General features: G+C 40.1%; 1 protein-coding gene across 1 annotated transcript; it reads right to left on the bottom strand.

Moving 5' to 3' along the window:
- Positions 1–6,735: 6,735 nt before the first annotated feature.
- Positions 6,736–14,352, bottom strand: LOC124267123 (N-alpha-acetyltransferase 40-like). Its single transcript, XM_046702001.1, has 9 exons — positions 14,225–14,352; positions 13,923–13,967; positions 13,664–13,714; positions 12,506–12,558; positions 11,245–11,340; positions 10,117–10,275; positions 9,146–9,229; positions 8,213–8,290; positions 6,736–7,790 (listed from the first exon to the last, which is right to left on the bottom strand). Exons 1-9 carry the CDS (start codon positions 14,228–14,230, stop codon positions 7,607–7,609), a joined length of 756 nt encoding a protein of 251 aa, XP_046557957.1. The 5' UTR covers positions 14,231–14,352; the 3' UTR covers positions 6,736–7,606.
- Between the last annotated feature and the right edge of the window lie 3,059 nt (positions 14,353–17,411).

Here is a 17,411-nt window from a genome sequence, read left to right as displayed (position 1 = left end):
ATATTGCGGTTTTGTCGAGCTGTTATCACAGTCGCGGACGATCAGCAACACTTCCGGTAGCCCGAAAACGTTGTCTGAGTCGACTTACAGTGGATGGATGCACATTAAAGTGCCTGGCAATCATCACATCTGAAGCACCTTGGCTGACCATACCGATAACCCGATTCCTTTCGTCTTGTGTCAAGTGTGGCATTTTCTCAAAGTGATTGAGTTCCACAGTTCCTTGTGCTTTTACAGGGCCTGGGTGCAGGTAATGCATGTGCACAACGTGTTTCATGAATGTGGTTGTGTTTACGAGAAATGTCAAAGGTTCAGTTTTAAGTATCAAAGTTCATGTGAGAGGAATGCTCCGGGACTCGAACTCGAAATGGGCCAGAATAATAGCCTTTTATCCCTACATCCTCTGTATCGCAGGAAAAAATCTGCAATAGAACTTTTGTAAGTTTCAGGACAACAAATACCAATTGCGTTTTTAATGGCTTACAGTATAGAATGAGGTGATGCCATTTCAGACACGTTTACTCTGATTTTACTGTGAACAGTTTTAATGAATGAAAATGTTTCAATCAAATAAAATGAAATCGAGGCAGATCGTGTTATTATGTTTTCTGACATCATACGTTTTCGGATGGCAGTGTTTACCCGCGCTATAACGCGGTGTGTTGCATCACAGCAAACATCGTAAGTACTCGGCTGATGATGGCGTGTCTTTATGATAAATTTGGCTCTTATAAGTTATAACGATGTTCCGCTGTTCGTCTGATTTCAAATAACTGAACCCAGCTACTGATTTGGTATCTGCAGTTGCTGTTTTGCTGATTCGTAAGTAGACGACTTGAGGCGATCTCGAACTTACTTCCTGGAAAATTGTGGCCGTCTCGCAAAGAAATGCATAGATTTTAACAAAATCATTTGATCTCCCTACATTTAAGATAAGGTTTAAAAAGCTTCATGATATGACGGTACGAAGACCGAAAACACCGAACTGCATTATGGTATACCGAACCGAAGACAAACTAAAGCGGTATACCGTTTCACCCCTAATACCTACACGGAACAAAATGGGTGACCCGCCACTACCACTCTTAAAATCAAATCCTCTCTCTCTCTCTCTCTCTCACTCACTCACACACACACACACACGCACGCACATACACACACCAGCTATAAATTATGAACGGTCCCTAAAGCTGCTTTGTACAAAGGCATCTGGCACCTTGACTTCTCATTTCAGTAGGTTCCCATCGACTAGGTATATTTCTTTCCTAAACAACTTACATGTAAGAAAGAACGTGTTCGTCAGTGAGTGTCTACACACAGAAATCTTTAATCAATCAAGAATTGGTCACATACCCTAGAGACAGTAACTTCCCGTGTGCTGATGAAAGTCCCATGTGGCCGAAGTTAATGGAGATGAAAATGAAACGAGTACAAAGTACCATCATGAAATATTGAAATAATGAACGGTCTTTGAGTTTGAACCAGTTTCCTGCCAAAGGGAAACGGACAATTAAAAGTCTTTAAAGAGTCCTAAAAGGCAAAATGGCACCAATGCTTAGCCTGGCTGAATATTTGAGATTCGCTCTTTAAACCAAACGCCACGGGTGAATACCGCACTTTGACTATACAGTACATGGTATGTTCCAGTTTTATCACTGTATTAGTGCCACTGAGCATCTGTAAGGTGGATATTAGGCGCTATACAATTGTATTATTATCATGTTTTACAGATGAAAGATAGTATGCAGCAGAGAGGGTTCGGCACAGCCAGGCTGGTAAGGCTCATCATCAGCTCAGGGCCCTTGCCCCCTCTACACGCAGCCCAGGCAGCGAATGGGACTTCTCCCAGGAAACGCTGCCTAGTCGAAACCCACCAAGAACTTTCCGGAGAATATGTAGACTCCCCAACAATGCAGCCTTCTGCATTACCCAGAGTGTCAGAACGGATGTGCTCCCGGTGGAGAACCCGGGCACTCTCCTGATCTGCGCCAAGAGATCAGGAGGTACCAAACCAAGGGCACCGAGAACAATGGGGAGTCTGACGACAGTGTACTTGGGATGCAAGCGAGACATTTCAAAGGCGAGGTCCTCATATTTATCATGAGTTTTCCTGAATCTTGCAAATCACATTGCTGTCAAAAGGGACAGAAAAGTCAATGATATAAATAAATTCATTGGATTTATCAAAAAGGACAAGATCAGGTTTGTTGGCAGGAATTCTTCTGAGGCTGTATATGGGCCTATTGCAAAGAAGTTTGAAAGCATCATTTTCCATGACGCCCTGGACATGTTCAGGGTCGTACCATGGATGGACCTCAGAGTCAAAGCCACAGGCATGGCGAAGACGGTAGTAAAAGCAGCGAGCCATGCCATCATGTCTCTTAAGATATGTTGTTTGTGCCAAGGAAGGGCATCCACTGACAAGGTGTTGGACAGTCTCTGTAAATTGATTACACAGTCGGCATTTCATGTTAATATTTTCTTTAAGAATCACATTTTGGCGATTGCGAGTGGGAAGAAACTGGGCCTGAGCAGCAAAAAGGAAGCCCTCAGTTTCACATCTAGACCAGCCGACTTCATCCAGGCGAAGGAGTCGGTGGGATTGCTATTCTGTTCCACACTGCATGTACACACGATGCAATGGCTTCTCAGAAAGCTTCTCCACAAAAGACCAACTCTGGGCAGACTTAGTGAAGGACTTCACCTGGTTTACTCCCATCGCTGTACCGTCCAGCAGTACATCGCCATCATCAAAATCAAGTTTCAGATTCTGTCCAACAACCTTGGCACGCTTAAATTAGCTGTGGAATTCCTTGCTTTCATCGTGAGTCTTGACATGCATCACCAGAGGATCATCCGATAAATAAATATGTGCAAAAGTACACAAAAGAATTCTATCATGAAGAGCCTCCACATTAATCAAACCCCGACCTCCAGAATTGATTGGCATATATAAACGGTTAAGAGAGGAACGAGGGTGGTGAGCTCTGTCATCAGACTTGATCCTTCTGGTCAGGCGGTGAAGACTCTGGATGTCTCGTTTTGTCCAATCAACTACTCCAAAGGAATAGGAAAGGACTGGCACAGCAAAGGTATTGGTGGCTTTGACCTTGTTTCCAGCATTTAGCTCTGAACTCCAGATTTTCTTTAGGCGAGATTTATACTCGGCACGAAGTTTGTCTTGAATTTGGGCACTCTGGAGCTTGTCTCGAACTTGCATTCCAAGATAGGTGTAGGCCTGATCTTCCACAAGATGCTCAATAACCCCTCCCCTGTAACTTTGCCGATCCACCATTAACTACCTTGCCACGTTTCAAATGAAGAGTATTACATTTGTCGAGTCCAAATGTCATGCCAATATCATTAGAAAAAGACTCGACAAGGAGAACCTGTTCTTTCAAATTGGTATCTCCTTTGGCAAGGATCTCGATGTCATCCATGTAAAGGAGATGAGTAAGTGGTGTTGGGGATCTGTGCTGGGGAGGTCCGGGATTGTAACCCTCATCCCTATTGAGCAGAAAACTCAAAGGATTTAGAGACAAACAAAAAAGCAAAGGACTGAAGGAGCACAGATAAATAAACAATAGCACTTCCTTGGACCAGTTGCTGTGATGGCAGACACGGCTAAGAGGGATGACCAGTTAAGGCAATAAATGTCATATACAGTAATCAAAGACAGTGACAGAGTGGTACAGGGTGGCTGACAAGTCAATGCCCATTGCCTTAGTGATGAAGGTTAAGAATGCAGAGTAAATGATTACAATTCAGTCCCACATGGCATGGCTACATAGTTCTTGGTCTTTAGAAATATTTGGACGATTGCTGTCCCGAATTAGTCGCTGTGACAATGGTAATAAGAATGAGACAAAGTTGTTCTACGTGACTGATATACGACTTCTAGAAATCCCAATTAAGCCTAAGTAGATCACAACTCGTCGACCTTTGATCAAGACACCGGGTCTGTCCCAGAATTAACCACAAACGTGACAATCAATACGTACTTAAAATCAACAACATTCTCTGTACAACAGGCAGCTTAAATACAACCAATTGAAGCAAACACATTATTATTGTTAGTCATGAAAAGTTTTCATTAAGTCACAGCTCAGTTCCTTTTGGATTTCTAATCATGTGTGGTCTACAGAAACATACGCCTGCCTAAGAGTCGACTTAATGGATCGTGTTGTCTATCTCACTTACTTGGAAGATGCAGGTGGTCATATCTCAATTGCGTACATCGATGCTCATGATGTCAGTCACTGGATTGTCTGTTCAAGACTCATCACCAACATATTTTAAGCTGACGCTGCTGTAGGGCACGGAGGCAAAGTTGTAACTGTTCATGTGACACTTGCTGACATGCGTCGCTCGTGAAACCACCACCACACCTGGAGTCGGAGGGGACAAAAACAACCCCTCTACCCACAACAACGCCTGCAGAGCTAACATCTCTAAAGACCTTGGACCCATGAAGATCCGGGTTAGAACTGATATTTAGTAACCAATGCTTGTCGTAAAAGGAGACTAACGGGATCGGGTGATCAGGCTCGCTGACTTAGTTGCGTAGACCGATGTTCATGCTGTTGATCACTGGATTGTCTGGTCCAGACTCGATTATTTACAGACTACCGTCATATAGCTGGAATGTTGCTGAGTGCGGCGTAAAACTAAACTTACTCACTAAAGACACTTTTCTCACAGATGTGTTGCGGATAACATAGAAATATCAGTGTTCTCTCGGTTCTGGTCCAAATAGACTTTAATATTTGTATTCTAAGTAGCCGGCACACAATGGAGACCGGCTTCTACACACTGGCAGTCCAAGTAAATTTGAAGTTCCAGTGAGCGAAGATAGCCTGTGCTAATTTTGCGATTAGGGCGATGGCGTCACTTCCGAGTTTGGTTTAATGCTGAACGTTTACCATCTTGGTGAAACCAACGGACATGGGAATGGTGCCGACAATGGCGAACCGGGATCCAAACCCTATCGATACTACAAGCCGTCGTAGAACAGGTGGATCATCACGTTTACAAGCACTCATCACATTAATGGTATCTTTAAAACCATCTCAGATTAGGTGCACGGACAAAAACCTCTGTGCGTTCACGCACAGTGATATCCCAGCATTATGAGTGAGTGGGTTTAGTTTTACACGGCACTCAGCAATATTCCAGCTATATGGCAGCGGTCTGTAAATAATCGAGTCTGGACCTGCCAATCCAGTGATCAACAGCATGAGCATCGATCTGCGCAATTGGGAACCGATGACCAAGTTAGCGAGCATGACCACCCGATCCCGTTAGTCGCCTCTTACGACAAGCATAGTCGCCTTTTGTGGCAAGCATGGGTTGCTGAAGACCTATTTTACCCCGGATCTTCACGGGTCTCCAGCATTATGGGGGCAGTTTGGAAACAAATGGACCAGACAAATAATTGTCAGCACTGAGTAGGAGTGAGGTAAATGTTGCTTTAAGCCGCATCAGTATTAGGGCTGCAACGAACCACCAAGACTTCGATTCGATTCGATTTTCGATATTGGACCCTCCATTCGATCATTTTCGATTCGATTTTTTATTTAAGTAAGAGCATCAGATTTCATTTAACTCTCATAGTTTATTTATTAAAGAAAACACATCCCACTGAAAATTTATTCCAAGATTTGAATAGGAAATCAGGGATGTAAATGATGTAACCTTTTTCACACAAATAAAATATGATATTTAAACACAGAACAGCACTTTTCACGTTCTTGTCCCCATGTCAAGGGCCATAAACGTTAATAAAGTAAAAATTACAAAAGTCAAATATGTGGAAACAAATTAAATAGATATTCAAATATCGAATCGAAATAGTGAAAATGGTTATCAAAAATCGAAACTGAGGTGTCAGATTCGACTTTCGATGAATCTAACTCGTTGCAGCCCTATTCAGAATATTATAATATTGAAAAATGTCCAATACAATCTGGGTACACATCACATCTTAGCAGTAATTAGCTGCGTGAAAAAAGAATCCACCTTATAGGGACAGCACAAACATTTTGTTTGAAAACTTTCTTAAAGACACAGTGGAATCATAACTTGGGGGGGCTGGACTGACTGGGATCCATGCCAATATACAGCTGTCAGAGGGATACAAGTGTAATCCAGTTTCTGGATGCCTGGTTCACTGAAGAGGTCAGATCCCCTGACTTGGGTACAAACAATTGGCTGTCTCACTCTTGAGACGCAGAGACTTACCACAAAAACACAGAATGTGTACTTTACTAAGTGTATTCTCTGGGATATATCTTATGTTATGCTCTTTCTATAAATAAGATGTTTCATACCCTTCTCCTTAAAGATTCATAATTGTGAATGTTGTTAACCAAAGCACTTAGCAACATTCAGAAACATGTTGGCTAAAAATGCATTGGAATAGTCCATCCTTATTGAAGGGAAGTTTGTAATGATCCAAGTTAGAGTTAGTCTTTAGTAACCTGTTCTTGTCCCCACAAGGTGGTCAGGCTTGCTGACTTGGTCGACACATGTCATTGTATCCTAATTGTGCAGGTCAATGCACTAGACTGTCTGTGCCAGACTTAATAAATTACAGACCACCGTCATATAGCTGGAATATTGCTGTATGTGACCAAAAACAACAAACAATCTCAGCGAAAATGCGGCATGCACTATTTTGACAACTTGAACTACATCCCATCCCCACTCAAGAAAGGCATAAAAGACAAAACATTCTTGTCATCATAGAAAAATATTCCAATTTTATTTTTTCAAAATACAAAAGAACATGGCTGATGCCAAGTGTATCATGACTTGGTCTGTGTAGTTTTCTTAATTCTTCCTGAAATATTTTTGGCAAAACCAAAAAGCTGTCAAAATTAAACAACAAGAAATGCATATTATCTAATCAATCCATCACTGAATTACTAAATCATAAATTTTGCTGCCTACTTTTTCATAACAAAAGCTTATTACATTCTTCAATAATAAAATATACAAAATTACATTCTTAAACTTAGCAAACAAAATCATTTATGTTCAATCACGACCACATCTGATCAGAAGAAGAAGCATGGACTACAAAACATGTATTCTGCATAATGTGAAACATTATCATGACAAGTGTTTCAGTTATCATCAGCCTCCATTCTACTGCTGGTACATTTCAAAGTCTCTGTTTCATGAAAATGCCTAATGACACTTTATAAACCAATGTTTCTAAGGAAGCCTTAAACAGGTAACCAATGCCTATGTAAATATATTTACACAAAATATTCCATGATACTGAAACATGATAAGAAATGGCTTGAGTTAGTCAGGGACGTAGCTAGCACCCTTGTACTATACCTCCAAATCAAAACACAGTTGTTCCCATGCTATCAAAAACAGAAGTCTTCTGTAGATACACAGAAACATAAAATTACTGGTAAAATGTTTTAAAAAATTAAATCTTAAATTATATGATCAGCTGAGGATATGAAAATGTCATTCTTTTTTAAAAGAAACTTCAGAACACCAACATTTCAATGCCATTTCAGTTGTTTCATGAAGGTTTATTGACATGGTTCTGAGGATGAAATGTTCGCTAAGTCACTGCACCAGTACATCAAGTTGTGATTCCATTTCGGTGTACGTCTCCAGAGCTACCGTTAGCTGCCATTTTATATTCCTCTTCTTTCTCCTCCTTGTCTTTTAAAAGTTTGCCAAGTTTTGTATACTTGCTGAGAATTATGTAACAGTAGCTCTCGTAAAACACAGGATCCTCGGGTGAAGTCTCGTCTACCTCATATCTGCAAAGTATTAAATAAATTTCATGTGGGTTGTTGTATATTGTGATCAATGATCCACATCAACGGAATAAGATGATCTGCAATTTACAAAAACACTTTGAGCATCTAATTCATTGAGAAGTAAGTGAGCGAGTTTGGTTTTACGCAGCACACAGCATTATTCCAACTATATGGTGGCGGTCTGTAAAATAATCTGAGTCAGGACCAGACAAACCAGTGATCGACAGCATGAGTATCGATCTACACAAATGGGATATGATGACATGTGTCAACCAAGTAACCCATGCATGTCGTAAGAGACGACTAACGGGATCGGGTGGTGAGCTTTGCCGACTTGGTTGACATGATATCAAATCACAATCGATGCTCATGTGCGGCGTAAAACTAAACTCACTCATGTTCTGAATGTTGCAGTTACTTACTTCAGTTTGCTTGTGAAGAAGTTGTATCCTTCCAAGTTGTGTTTGAAAGTAGTCAGCATCACTTTCCTCATTTCATACCTGCGGACAAAGGGGAACAGTCAAGTTATGATGATACAAAAGGACAATAACCTTTGTCATTTTACACTGTTTGAAATTGTGAATTGTTTATGTTTAAACTGTTTAATTGATCTGGGTTTCAACTTTGTCACTTACTTAAAGAAACTGAAACGACTTCAACTTGTTTTCATTTCATATAAACTATACATTCATTTGGGAAAATGACTTCAAATGAAGCAATTCAAGGAGAAAAAACTATTGCAATACTATTTCAATAGTTGGTCGCAATAGACTATCGCTATCGCAATATAGTGGACTGTATAATCCGACACCTGAATTATCCGACAATCTGTCAATTCCGACATCTTTTTTTGGTCCAGCAGCGCTTCTTCTACAGTATCATAATTCAAACATTGAATTATCCGTCATTTGTACATTTGGAATTCCGACACCATTTTCTGGTCGGAATGACACTATTAATCTGTACAATTGGACATCGGCTCCCAATAATGTACTAAAACCATCGCCATTGCGACAGTTGTTTCCCCCTTAATAGTCACCCCGAAAAAAGTCACATTAGTTTATTCATATAACAAGTGGCACTGGAACCTGTTATCACCGAGAACCCCCACAGGAAACCATATATGCTGGAATATTTGAATCTTCAAGCCAACATCCTTTGAGTTCATGATCAAAATAATTAGCAGGTCACATTTGCTGATTTTTCTATTAGACAGCTAATGACTATTACCAATTACTGGTCAATACCAAACTAGCCTTGTATTTGTTTCTAGGTGGAGAAATGTACTTCAGTCAACTATGTTGTTTGTTCCCTTCTCCAGGTGTAACTTTACAATCTAAGTGTATGCTACTTACTTGTTTGCCATTAATTCGATGATCTGTGTTAGGAATTTACCCAAGCCCTTCTTGCGAACATCCTTTATCAACTGGATTTCATATCTGAAACGAAGAAGGGTTATCCAAAGATGAAACTAAACAGGGACTACTAATACTAAAACAATGTGAATAATTATATTGCACTAGATACCCTACACGAGGAACATGCTCAAAGCAGTAAAACTGCTCAATGGATTAGAGTGTACATAGAGAATACTACACGAGGTCTCATTGCATACGAATTATACGAAACGAGTATCCTTCCTATGGTATCTGACCGAGGGAAAGCAAGGTCAGAAACCATAGGAAGGTCACGAGTTTCGTATAATACGTATGTTATGAGACCGAGTGTGGTATTTTATTTATTACCCATGTCTTACATGCATTAAATTGACAAAACAGCGTATTTTGGTTATTGTTATGGTTTCATAAAGAGGTTGCGGAAGAATTTTGTTCTGTTGTTCACTTTGCATGACGTCACACTGTATTGACGTCACTACGCCTTGCTCGTCTGCTCCCTTGGTAACCTGACGATGCATGTCAGTTGTCATCGCCTCGTACAGCCTCCTACATTAAACTACTCCGTAGCACCCTGTTTCTTAGTTTGCAGTTATATGTTCACTTTTATTTTTATGCTGCTCCACTCAGCAATATTCCAGCTACATGGTGGTGGTCTGTAAATAATCGAGTCTGGAATCCAGTGATCAACAGCATGAGCATCGATCTACGCAATTGGGATATGATGACATATGAACACCCAATCCCATTAGTTGCCTCTTACAACAAGCATGGATTGTTAAAACCAATTCTAACCCAGATCTTTGAGGGGTGGCTAATTTCTTTCCCTGCAATCTGTTTCCTAAACTGAAACCTTCCTGATGAAGCAAAACCCCTGTAAGAATCAACCTCTACTGTCTATAATCTGTGATAGGTTTTGTATGATGACTTACAAGTACAACACTTCGTCATCACACTCAATGTCGAATCGGAAGTGGACAAACGCAACTGGTTTATTCTCCTGGTCTCGGGCTAACAAATACCAAGCCTTGTCTTCTGTCAGCTCCTCCTTCTTTTCCCTATCTTTCCAGCCCCATTCACAAGATTCGTATCTGAAACAGAACACAACACTTAAATTCAAGGGCTTGAAATCAACGCAAGTCCAAGACTAGTCAAGACAGGACTAATGACATTTCTTGCAGACTGCCACTTTAGCCATTAGGTGAGTTTGGTTTTACGCCGCTTTTAGCAATATTCCAGCAATATCACGGCCGGGAACACCAGAAATGGGCTTCACACATTGTACCCATGTGGGGAATCGAACCTGGGTCTTCGGCGTGACGAGCGAACGCTTTAGCCACTTGGCTACCCCATCGCCCCTTAGCCATTAGGTAGATGATATCTGGGTAGGTGATATCTGTGTAGATGTTTGTATTAAATCACATTGCTAATTCATACATTCGCTTTCCATCTTTCATATTCACCCTAGTCAGTCTGCCTGCCTGAGTGAGTGAGTTTAGTTTTACGTTGCACTCAGCAATATTCCAGCTATATGGCGACGGTCTGTAAATATTCGAGTCTGGACCATACAATCCAGTGATCAACGGATTGAGTATTGATCTACACAATTGGGATACGATGACATGTGTCAACTAAGTCAACGAGCCTGACCACCCGATCCTGTTACTCGCCTCTTACGACAAGCATGAGTTACTGAAGATCAGTTCTAGCCAGGATCTTCACGGCCTGTGAATACAAAACTGTGCTAAGGACAACTAAGATTTAAAGTAGGCCTGATTGACAGGTAGCATGTGCAGACTAAAATTCACAACCAGTTCTCACTGCTTCAGTTCGCTACAAACTGGAACTGAATAAAACTGATAGAAAGTGTAAGCATAGTTATCATTTTTGTTTCATTTAAAGTTACAAAGTCGGAGCGCTTCCACTAGTTCTCTTGACTAGTCCTTTAAAACAAAATAATTTGAAGTCTGCCTTCATTAACTGGAATCTAATAAGAAACCGTCAGAATAATAACTATGAACAGATAAGAAATCAAGTGGGCCAGTTTCTGAAATACTTACAATGACTTCATGTTATCTCTGGTCAACTGGAAGATCCATTCTATTGTCTCTTCGTCCAAATCTGTCACTTTTTTGCACTCAATTTTTACACTCAACCTGTGGGATACGAAACTCATGGTAATCTCAATAATCTTGGAAATTATAGGAAAAGGTCAGAGAATCTGAGCGTCAGTTTGAGAGGCAAGTCATTAAAATAGTGCAACCAACAAACTTACATTATTTCACCATTCCCATTATTTCATCAGCGATAGAGCTACAATCAGGGTTTTACACAGACTTTGGAAAAAGAGAGTCATGGTGACTCGCAGTATTTATTTTTGGGAGTCATGAAAATGTCAGTGTGATATTTAGGTGTGTATATCAAAATGATTGTTGTTTTCTGTTGTATTGTCATTTATATTTTAGTTAATAAGTAGTATATTTTTCACAGTTCAGTTCAGTCATAACAAACTCCAGTATACTGAACAAATAATCAGGCTTGTGATTTATTCACTGTAACATATGGTTATTAACATGAATTGAAAGAAATATCTAAACCAATGAAGATCTCACGAAAACTATCATTGTTTGCTTATCAAATCGATTTTATTGAACTGAATTCTGAGGGTCACTCATAAAACTTGCATCAAGCTTGACTTGTATGAGTAATATTTTGAGAGTCTTTTACACAATTGTTGCGTCAAATACGCAGGAATCACGCATCATGTAAAACCCTGTACAATTTTTGTATCCCTTTAAAACTCTCCCTTGATCATGACTGATGTTTCTAAACAGTCTTCTGTTTATAGAACAAACAAAGAATGGCCAGTACTTAGAAACCTTGCCATATATGGAATGTAAATAATTGCTCCATACATTAAACACTGTCGCACGCTGCGTTTGTCAGCATTTGCTGAACTGGTTTCAATCACAAGTTGTACGTAGGATATTCGTAAAGAGCACTCCAAGGGACATAACTCTATGGGGTTCGCTTGAAATAATGTTCGGCTGGTCGATGGCACGACAGTCAATGTAATGCAATGTTGCATTAATTCATTCAGACTTTTTAATTTAATATTGTTATCTAAATAAATAATTTTCTTTGAATAAATTATATGGTAGCATCCATGAGTGCTGATAGTTAGTATTATTGAGGGAAATGCATTATCTATTTTTAGAGAAGTGTAGTATGATATAGTGCCTTTAAACATAAGGAGACATATCTCATCACTGCCAACAGGTTGTCTGAAGGACAAAAATTTGAAATGACCATGAAACTTACCCATTTCTTTCATACTTTGTGAAAACAGGAAAAGGAGCCAGTGGATCCCCAAGCTGAAAGGAAGACGCCAAGTTCTTTTATTAGTCATAACAAACACAAACCAGGTTATTATGATCATGTTTACATGAATGCCAATATCAAAATCAGTCGGCATACAAACATGATATCTTGAAACGATAAATTTTGACCATATTTAACATTATATCCTTTCGGATAACTCATAGTAAGTCGGCATACAAATATATCTTGAAACGATAAATTTTCACCATATTTAACATTATATCCTTTCGGATAACTCATAGTAAGTCGGCATACAAATAAATCTTGAAACGATAAATTTTCACCATATTTAACATATCCTTTCAGATAACTTATAGTGAAAATTATACGGAAAGACATCCGCCCATATCCCCCCTCAACTTTCATTCTATTCAAATGATATCACCTGAATATATATTCCTCATCTGACAAGGATGAGTTTTAACATGTTTCTTTAATTGTATCTGAACATACTGAAAGACATACATTGTATCCAACTTCTAAATATGCCACTCAAAGAAATCTTTCCTCATCATTAAAATTTTGGTGGGATAGGGGCGGAAGTCTTAACAATTATACAAATGAAACAGGAAGAACTAAAATGTATGAGTCTATGACAGACCTTATTACAATATGGAGGTGGGTTAGAGAGGAAGATTTGCCAGACATGTACATGCTGTATGACACAAAATAAACAATATTTGCAATTTTGGGAATGAAAGTGAAAAACCGTTTAATAGCAGTTGCTATTTAGATAAGAAAAAATAATTTACAAATTAAAGAGGGAGGTCTTATGTTTATGAAGTTTGCTGATGTAGGGACACCCAAATCTTCAGTTTTCAACAATGGGGTTATAGCAATGATCCTTTGATGCTGGTTGGGGTCCAAACAGTAAACATGGACTTCAATGAATGTAACTGTGGTAATGGTTGTACATATTTCTATGCACAAATAGGCTGCACTTTGAATAATTAAACTGAAAATGAATCAGCATGCATTGTGATGGATTATACCACTAAAACAGTTTGGAGTTGCACATGTTACTGGCTTAGATAACCAAAGGATTATATTTCCATTAACTGAGGAAGTTAAAGCCAACTACGTAAACCAAATACTTACTTTATTTGCGGTTTCAACTTTCTGCATGGATACAGCCAATTTGGCATTTTCCTGGAAGAGAAATGTTCATTTAAATGTCAACTTACACGTTAAATTTATATTTTAATATATAATTTTTAAAGGAAACATGTTTTTGAAGACTGTGACAAATTGTTGTTGTTGTTGTTTTTTGCATAGATCACCCTGTTTGGTTGAACCATGTTGGAAAAACAGTTGAAGAAGAAACAACTCGCCATCAGTCATGAACAAACGTACATACCTCCTTTCTCCTCAACTTCTTCTCTTTCCCTTTCGCTGATTTTCTCTGCAATCATATGGTAAACGAAATGTGATTTAATCAGCAAAGTTGTTATGTCTGCATTGTAAAGGAGTTTATGTTGGACTGATAACTTTTACTACCAACGCGGTAAATTTCTGTCTTTCCGTGTCACCAAAATATGTTAAAACTTTGATGATCGTTTGAAACTCGTCCCTTGTCATTTACAAAAAAGTTCGCATAAGAATGGAATAAGAACATCAACAGCCTAGAAAACAGGGTAATAACGAAACATTTTAACTTACACCCATGTTTCTTTTCACTCAAATACGTTCTGAAAACACGCACAATGACTGCTACTCTTTCCCGCGGTATTTCGGGGCGAAGAAAAGCGCATGCGTGTGTAAGGGACCTAACTCGTCTCATGATGTATTATACTGCCCGCGTAAAATAGTGTCTTTAATATAAGATCGAACAATTCGAGGCTTGAGCTATTGTTTGATAAATACAAAACGACTCGGACATTTCAATAACCGAAAATGACCCATTTCTCAAATACTGCACTTGGTAAATTTCAAATTATTTGACTTGTTCCGTATAATAGGCATTTCTTGCAAGTTGGTGGATGACGAAGTAGACACAACTTCTTCGTCTAGATCTTTAATAACAACGGATCAGTTAAGTTTTTCAGGATTTTGTTTGTTGTTTTTCATTTTTCTGTTGACCAAAATTACTTTTAAAGAATATAATGACACGTTACTGAATAACAGAAAGAAATCAAATTATTCCCTTCCCTCTTTCCAAAGAGTGAGTGAGTGAGTTTAGTTTTACACCGCACTCAGCAATATTCCAGCTATATGGCGGCGGTCTGTACATAATCGAGTCTGGATCAGCCATTCCAGTGATCAACAGCATGAGCATCGATCTACGCAAGTGGGATGCGGTGACATGTGTCAGCCAAATTAGAATTGAAGAATAAGGAACTGAGCAATTCATGACAATTTGACAATGTTCATGTTAGATGTGAGCACGTAAACAAAGCCACATAAACCACTTTACAATTGATACTTCACAATAACGAAAACGTTGGAAGAGGTGAAGACTTGAACAACATGTCAGGAGAGGTCGAGAACAAGGAGAAAATGTCTGTAAAGTCAACATTGGGGATGTCCGCTCCCACATTTCTTGGACAAACAGTTGGATTTGAAGTTGAGAAAGTTCTCGTCCATATGATTCATTAGTTATATAACGCCGCAGTCCACAATATTCAACTATACTACAGTAGGCTGGGCCAGACAAGGTAAGGTGAGGTGAAATTGGGTTTAACGTCGTGCTTGAGAATATTACGCTCATATGATGACGTGCATGCGTGTGTATGTTTGTGCAGCTGCTTGTTCTAGCCCAGACTTAAGCTGGTTTTATAGTGCTAGCCCACTGAGATACCATGCCGCAGTGAAGCATGAATACCCCACTCAGACACACTATACTGACTCCGAGCCGACCAGTCCTTGTTGTACCCATTAATTCCGAGCGCCAGGCAGGGACCAACAAGTACCATATTTTAACGTCTCTTGGTATGACGCGGTCGGGGATCGAACCCGCGACCTTCCGCTCTCCGCGCGGACGCTCTAACCACTACACCACGGAGGCGGTCCTGGGCCAGACAAACCAGTGATGGACATTATGCGTCACAAGCTGCACCACCTGGGTGCAATGACTCGTTATCAACCATGTGACCGAGTCTGACTGCCAGAACCAATTGGTCGTCTCTTACAACCAGCACAGTTCACAGGGACGTATTCTAACGCAGAATTCCTACAGGATCTTCTATGGAAAGTCTTACATCTCTCTTACATCCCGTGAATCTTTTTCATCACGCTAACCTCTCTTGTCAGTATGAGCGAGTGAGTGAGTTGAGTTTTACGCCGCACTCAGCAATATCCCCGCTATATGGCGGCGGTCTGTAATATATTGAGTCTGGACCAGACAATCCAGTAATCAATAGAATGAACATCGATCTACACAATTCTAACGCGGATCTTCACGGGTATTTATAAGGATGAAGCTCTATCAACATACAAGCGACAACTGGTGTATGTGGAGCTGTATCAACACACAGGATACATATCGTCCAGAGAAGGATATGGTATCCACAAAATGTCTCGATATCAGCTTCTCCTTCCCACCAGGTCTCTCGTCCTTATGGTTCCACAGGATCTCCCTCATTTAAACAAAGCTTTATTGTCACAAAAGATTTTCTTAGTGTGAATGAAGATTTATCTTTCCACAAGATCACCTGTGTCTAAATGAAGGCCGCCCATAGGGTCGTCTGGTCTAAACTTCGTCTCCAGGTCTGTTTCGGACGTCCTCTTTCGCTCTAGCCTTGTGGGTTCCAGTCAAGAGTTTGTCTGGTGATATTTGGTTTGTGATTTCTTAGCGGATGTCCAATCCAACGTCACTTCTGTCGCTTGATCTTAGCAGAGACTGGGTCTTGGTTTGCTGTTTCCCACAAGTCAAGGTTGGAGACTTCACCACTTGATGCGGAGGATCTGTCGGAGACACTTGTTGAGGAGTCTGTATATTGATGGAGCTGATCTTGGTTACTCTCCACGTTTCCGATCCATAAAGCAGGGAAGAATTAACATTAGAGCTAAAGATCCGGAGCCTGGTTTTCAAGGATAGGACAGTACTTTTCCAGATCGGTCTTAATGTGATAAAAGCATATTGGGCTTTTCTGACTCTGGCCTTGACGTTCTCGTCTGTACCACCAGTTGCGCTGATTCTGCTCCCAGCTACTAGGTAGGTGACGTCTTCAATCACTTGTCCGTTGATCTGTGATGGATCTTGCTGTTTGTTATGGGTCCTCCGAACCTTCCTCTTATACAGGATGTACATCATCTAAATGAAGTCACACCATAAGAGGGGCGGTGGGGTAGCCTAATGGTTAAAGCGTTGGCTCGTCACGCCGAAGACCCGGGTTCGAATCCCCACATGGGCACAATGTGTGAAGCCCATTTCTGGTGTCCCCCGCCGTGATGTTGCTGGAATATTGCTAAAAGCGCCGTAAATCCAAACTCAGTCAGTCAGTCACACCATAAGATCTTAGTCCTATAAATGTATACCGCAGGTACAAGTAAATTAGATTTGATATTTAATTGAAAATGTATGGCGATGCTTGCTCATAAACCCACGCTGCGTGGTGGCATACCCTAGTGCTTTAAGCATTCATTCATGTTGTAGGCACTGGTTCGATTCCCTATACTGGTACGATGGGTGAACGCCGTTTCTGCTTATGTTGCTAGAATATTCCTACAAGCAGTGTGGAACCAATGCCACTCACTCAAGGCTACATATGTGATTGATTGAGTTGAGATGATTTATGTCCTGTGTCAAGAATCTTTGATTTAGCCAGGGAGACTATGTTGTAGAGTATCCCTGATTTAGCTTACTGGGCTAAACTGTTCATATTTTATCATTGTCTCACTCGAGTTT

The sequence above is a fragment of the Haliotis rubra genome, unplaced genomic scaffold (genome assembly GCF_003918875.1).
Source record: "Haliotis rubra isolate DU_JTF1 unplaced genomic scaffold, ASM391887v1 Scf13, whole genome shotgun sequence".
NCBI lineage: Eukaryota > Metazoa > Mollusca > Gastropoda > Lepetellida > Haliotidae > Haliotis > Haliotis rubra.
This window is presented reverse-complemented; position numbering and strand designations above follow the sequence as displayed.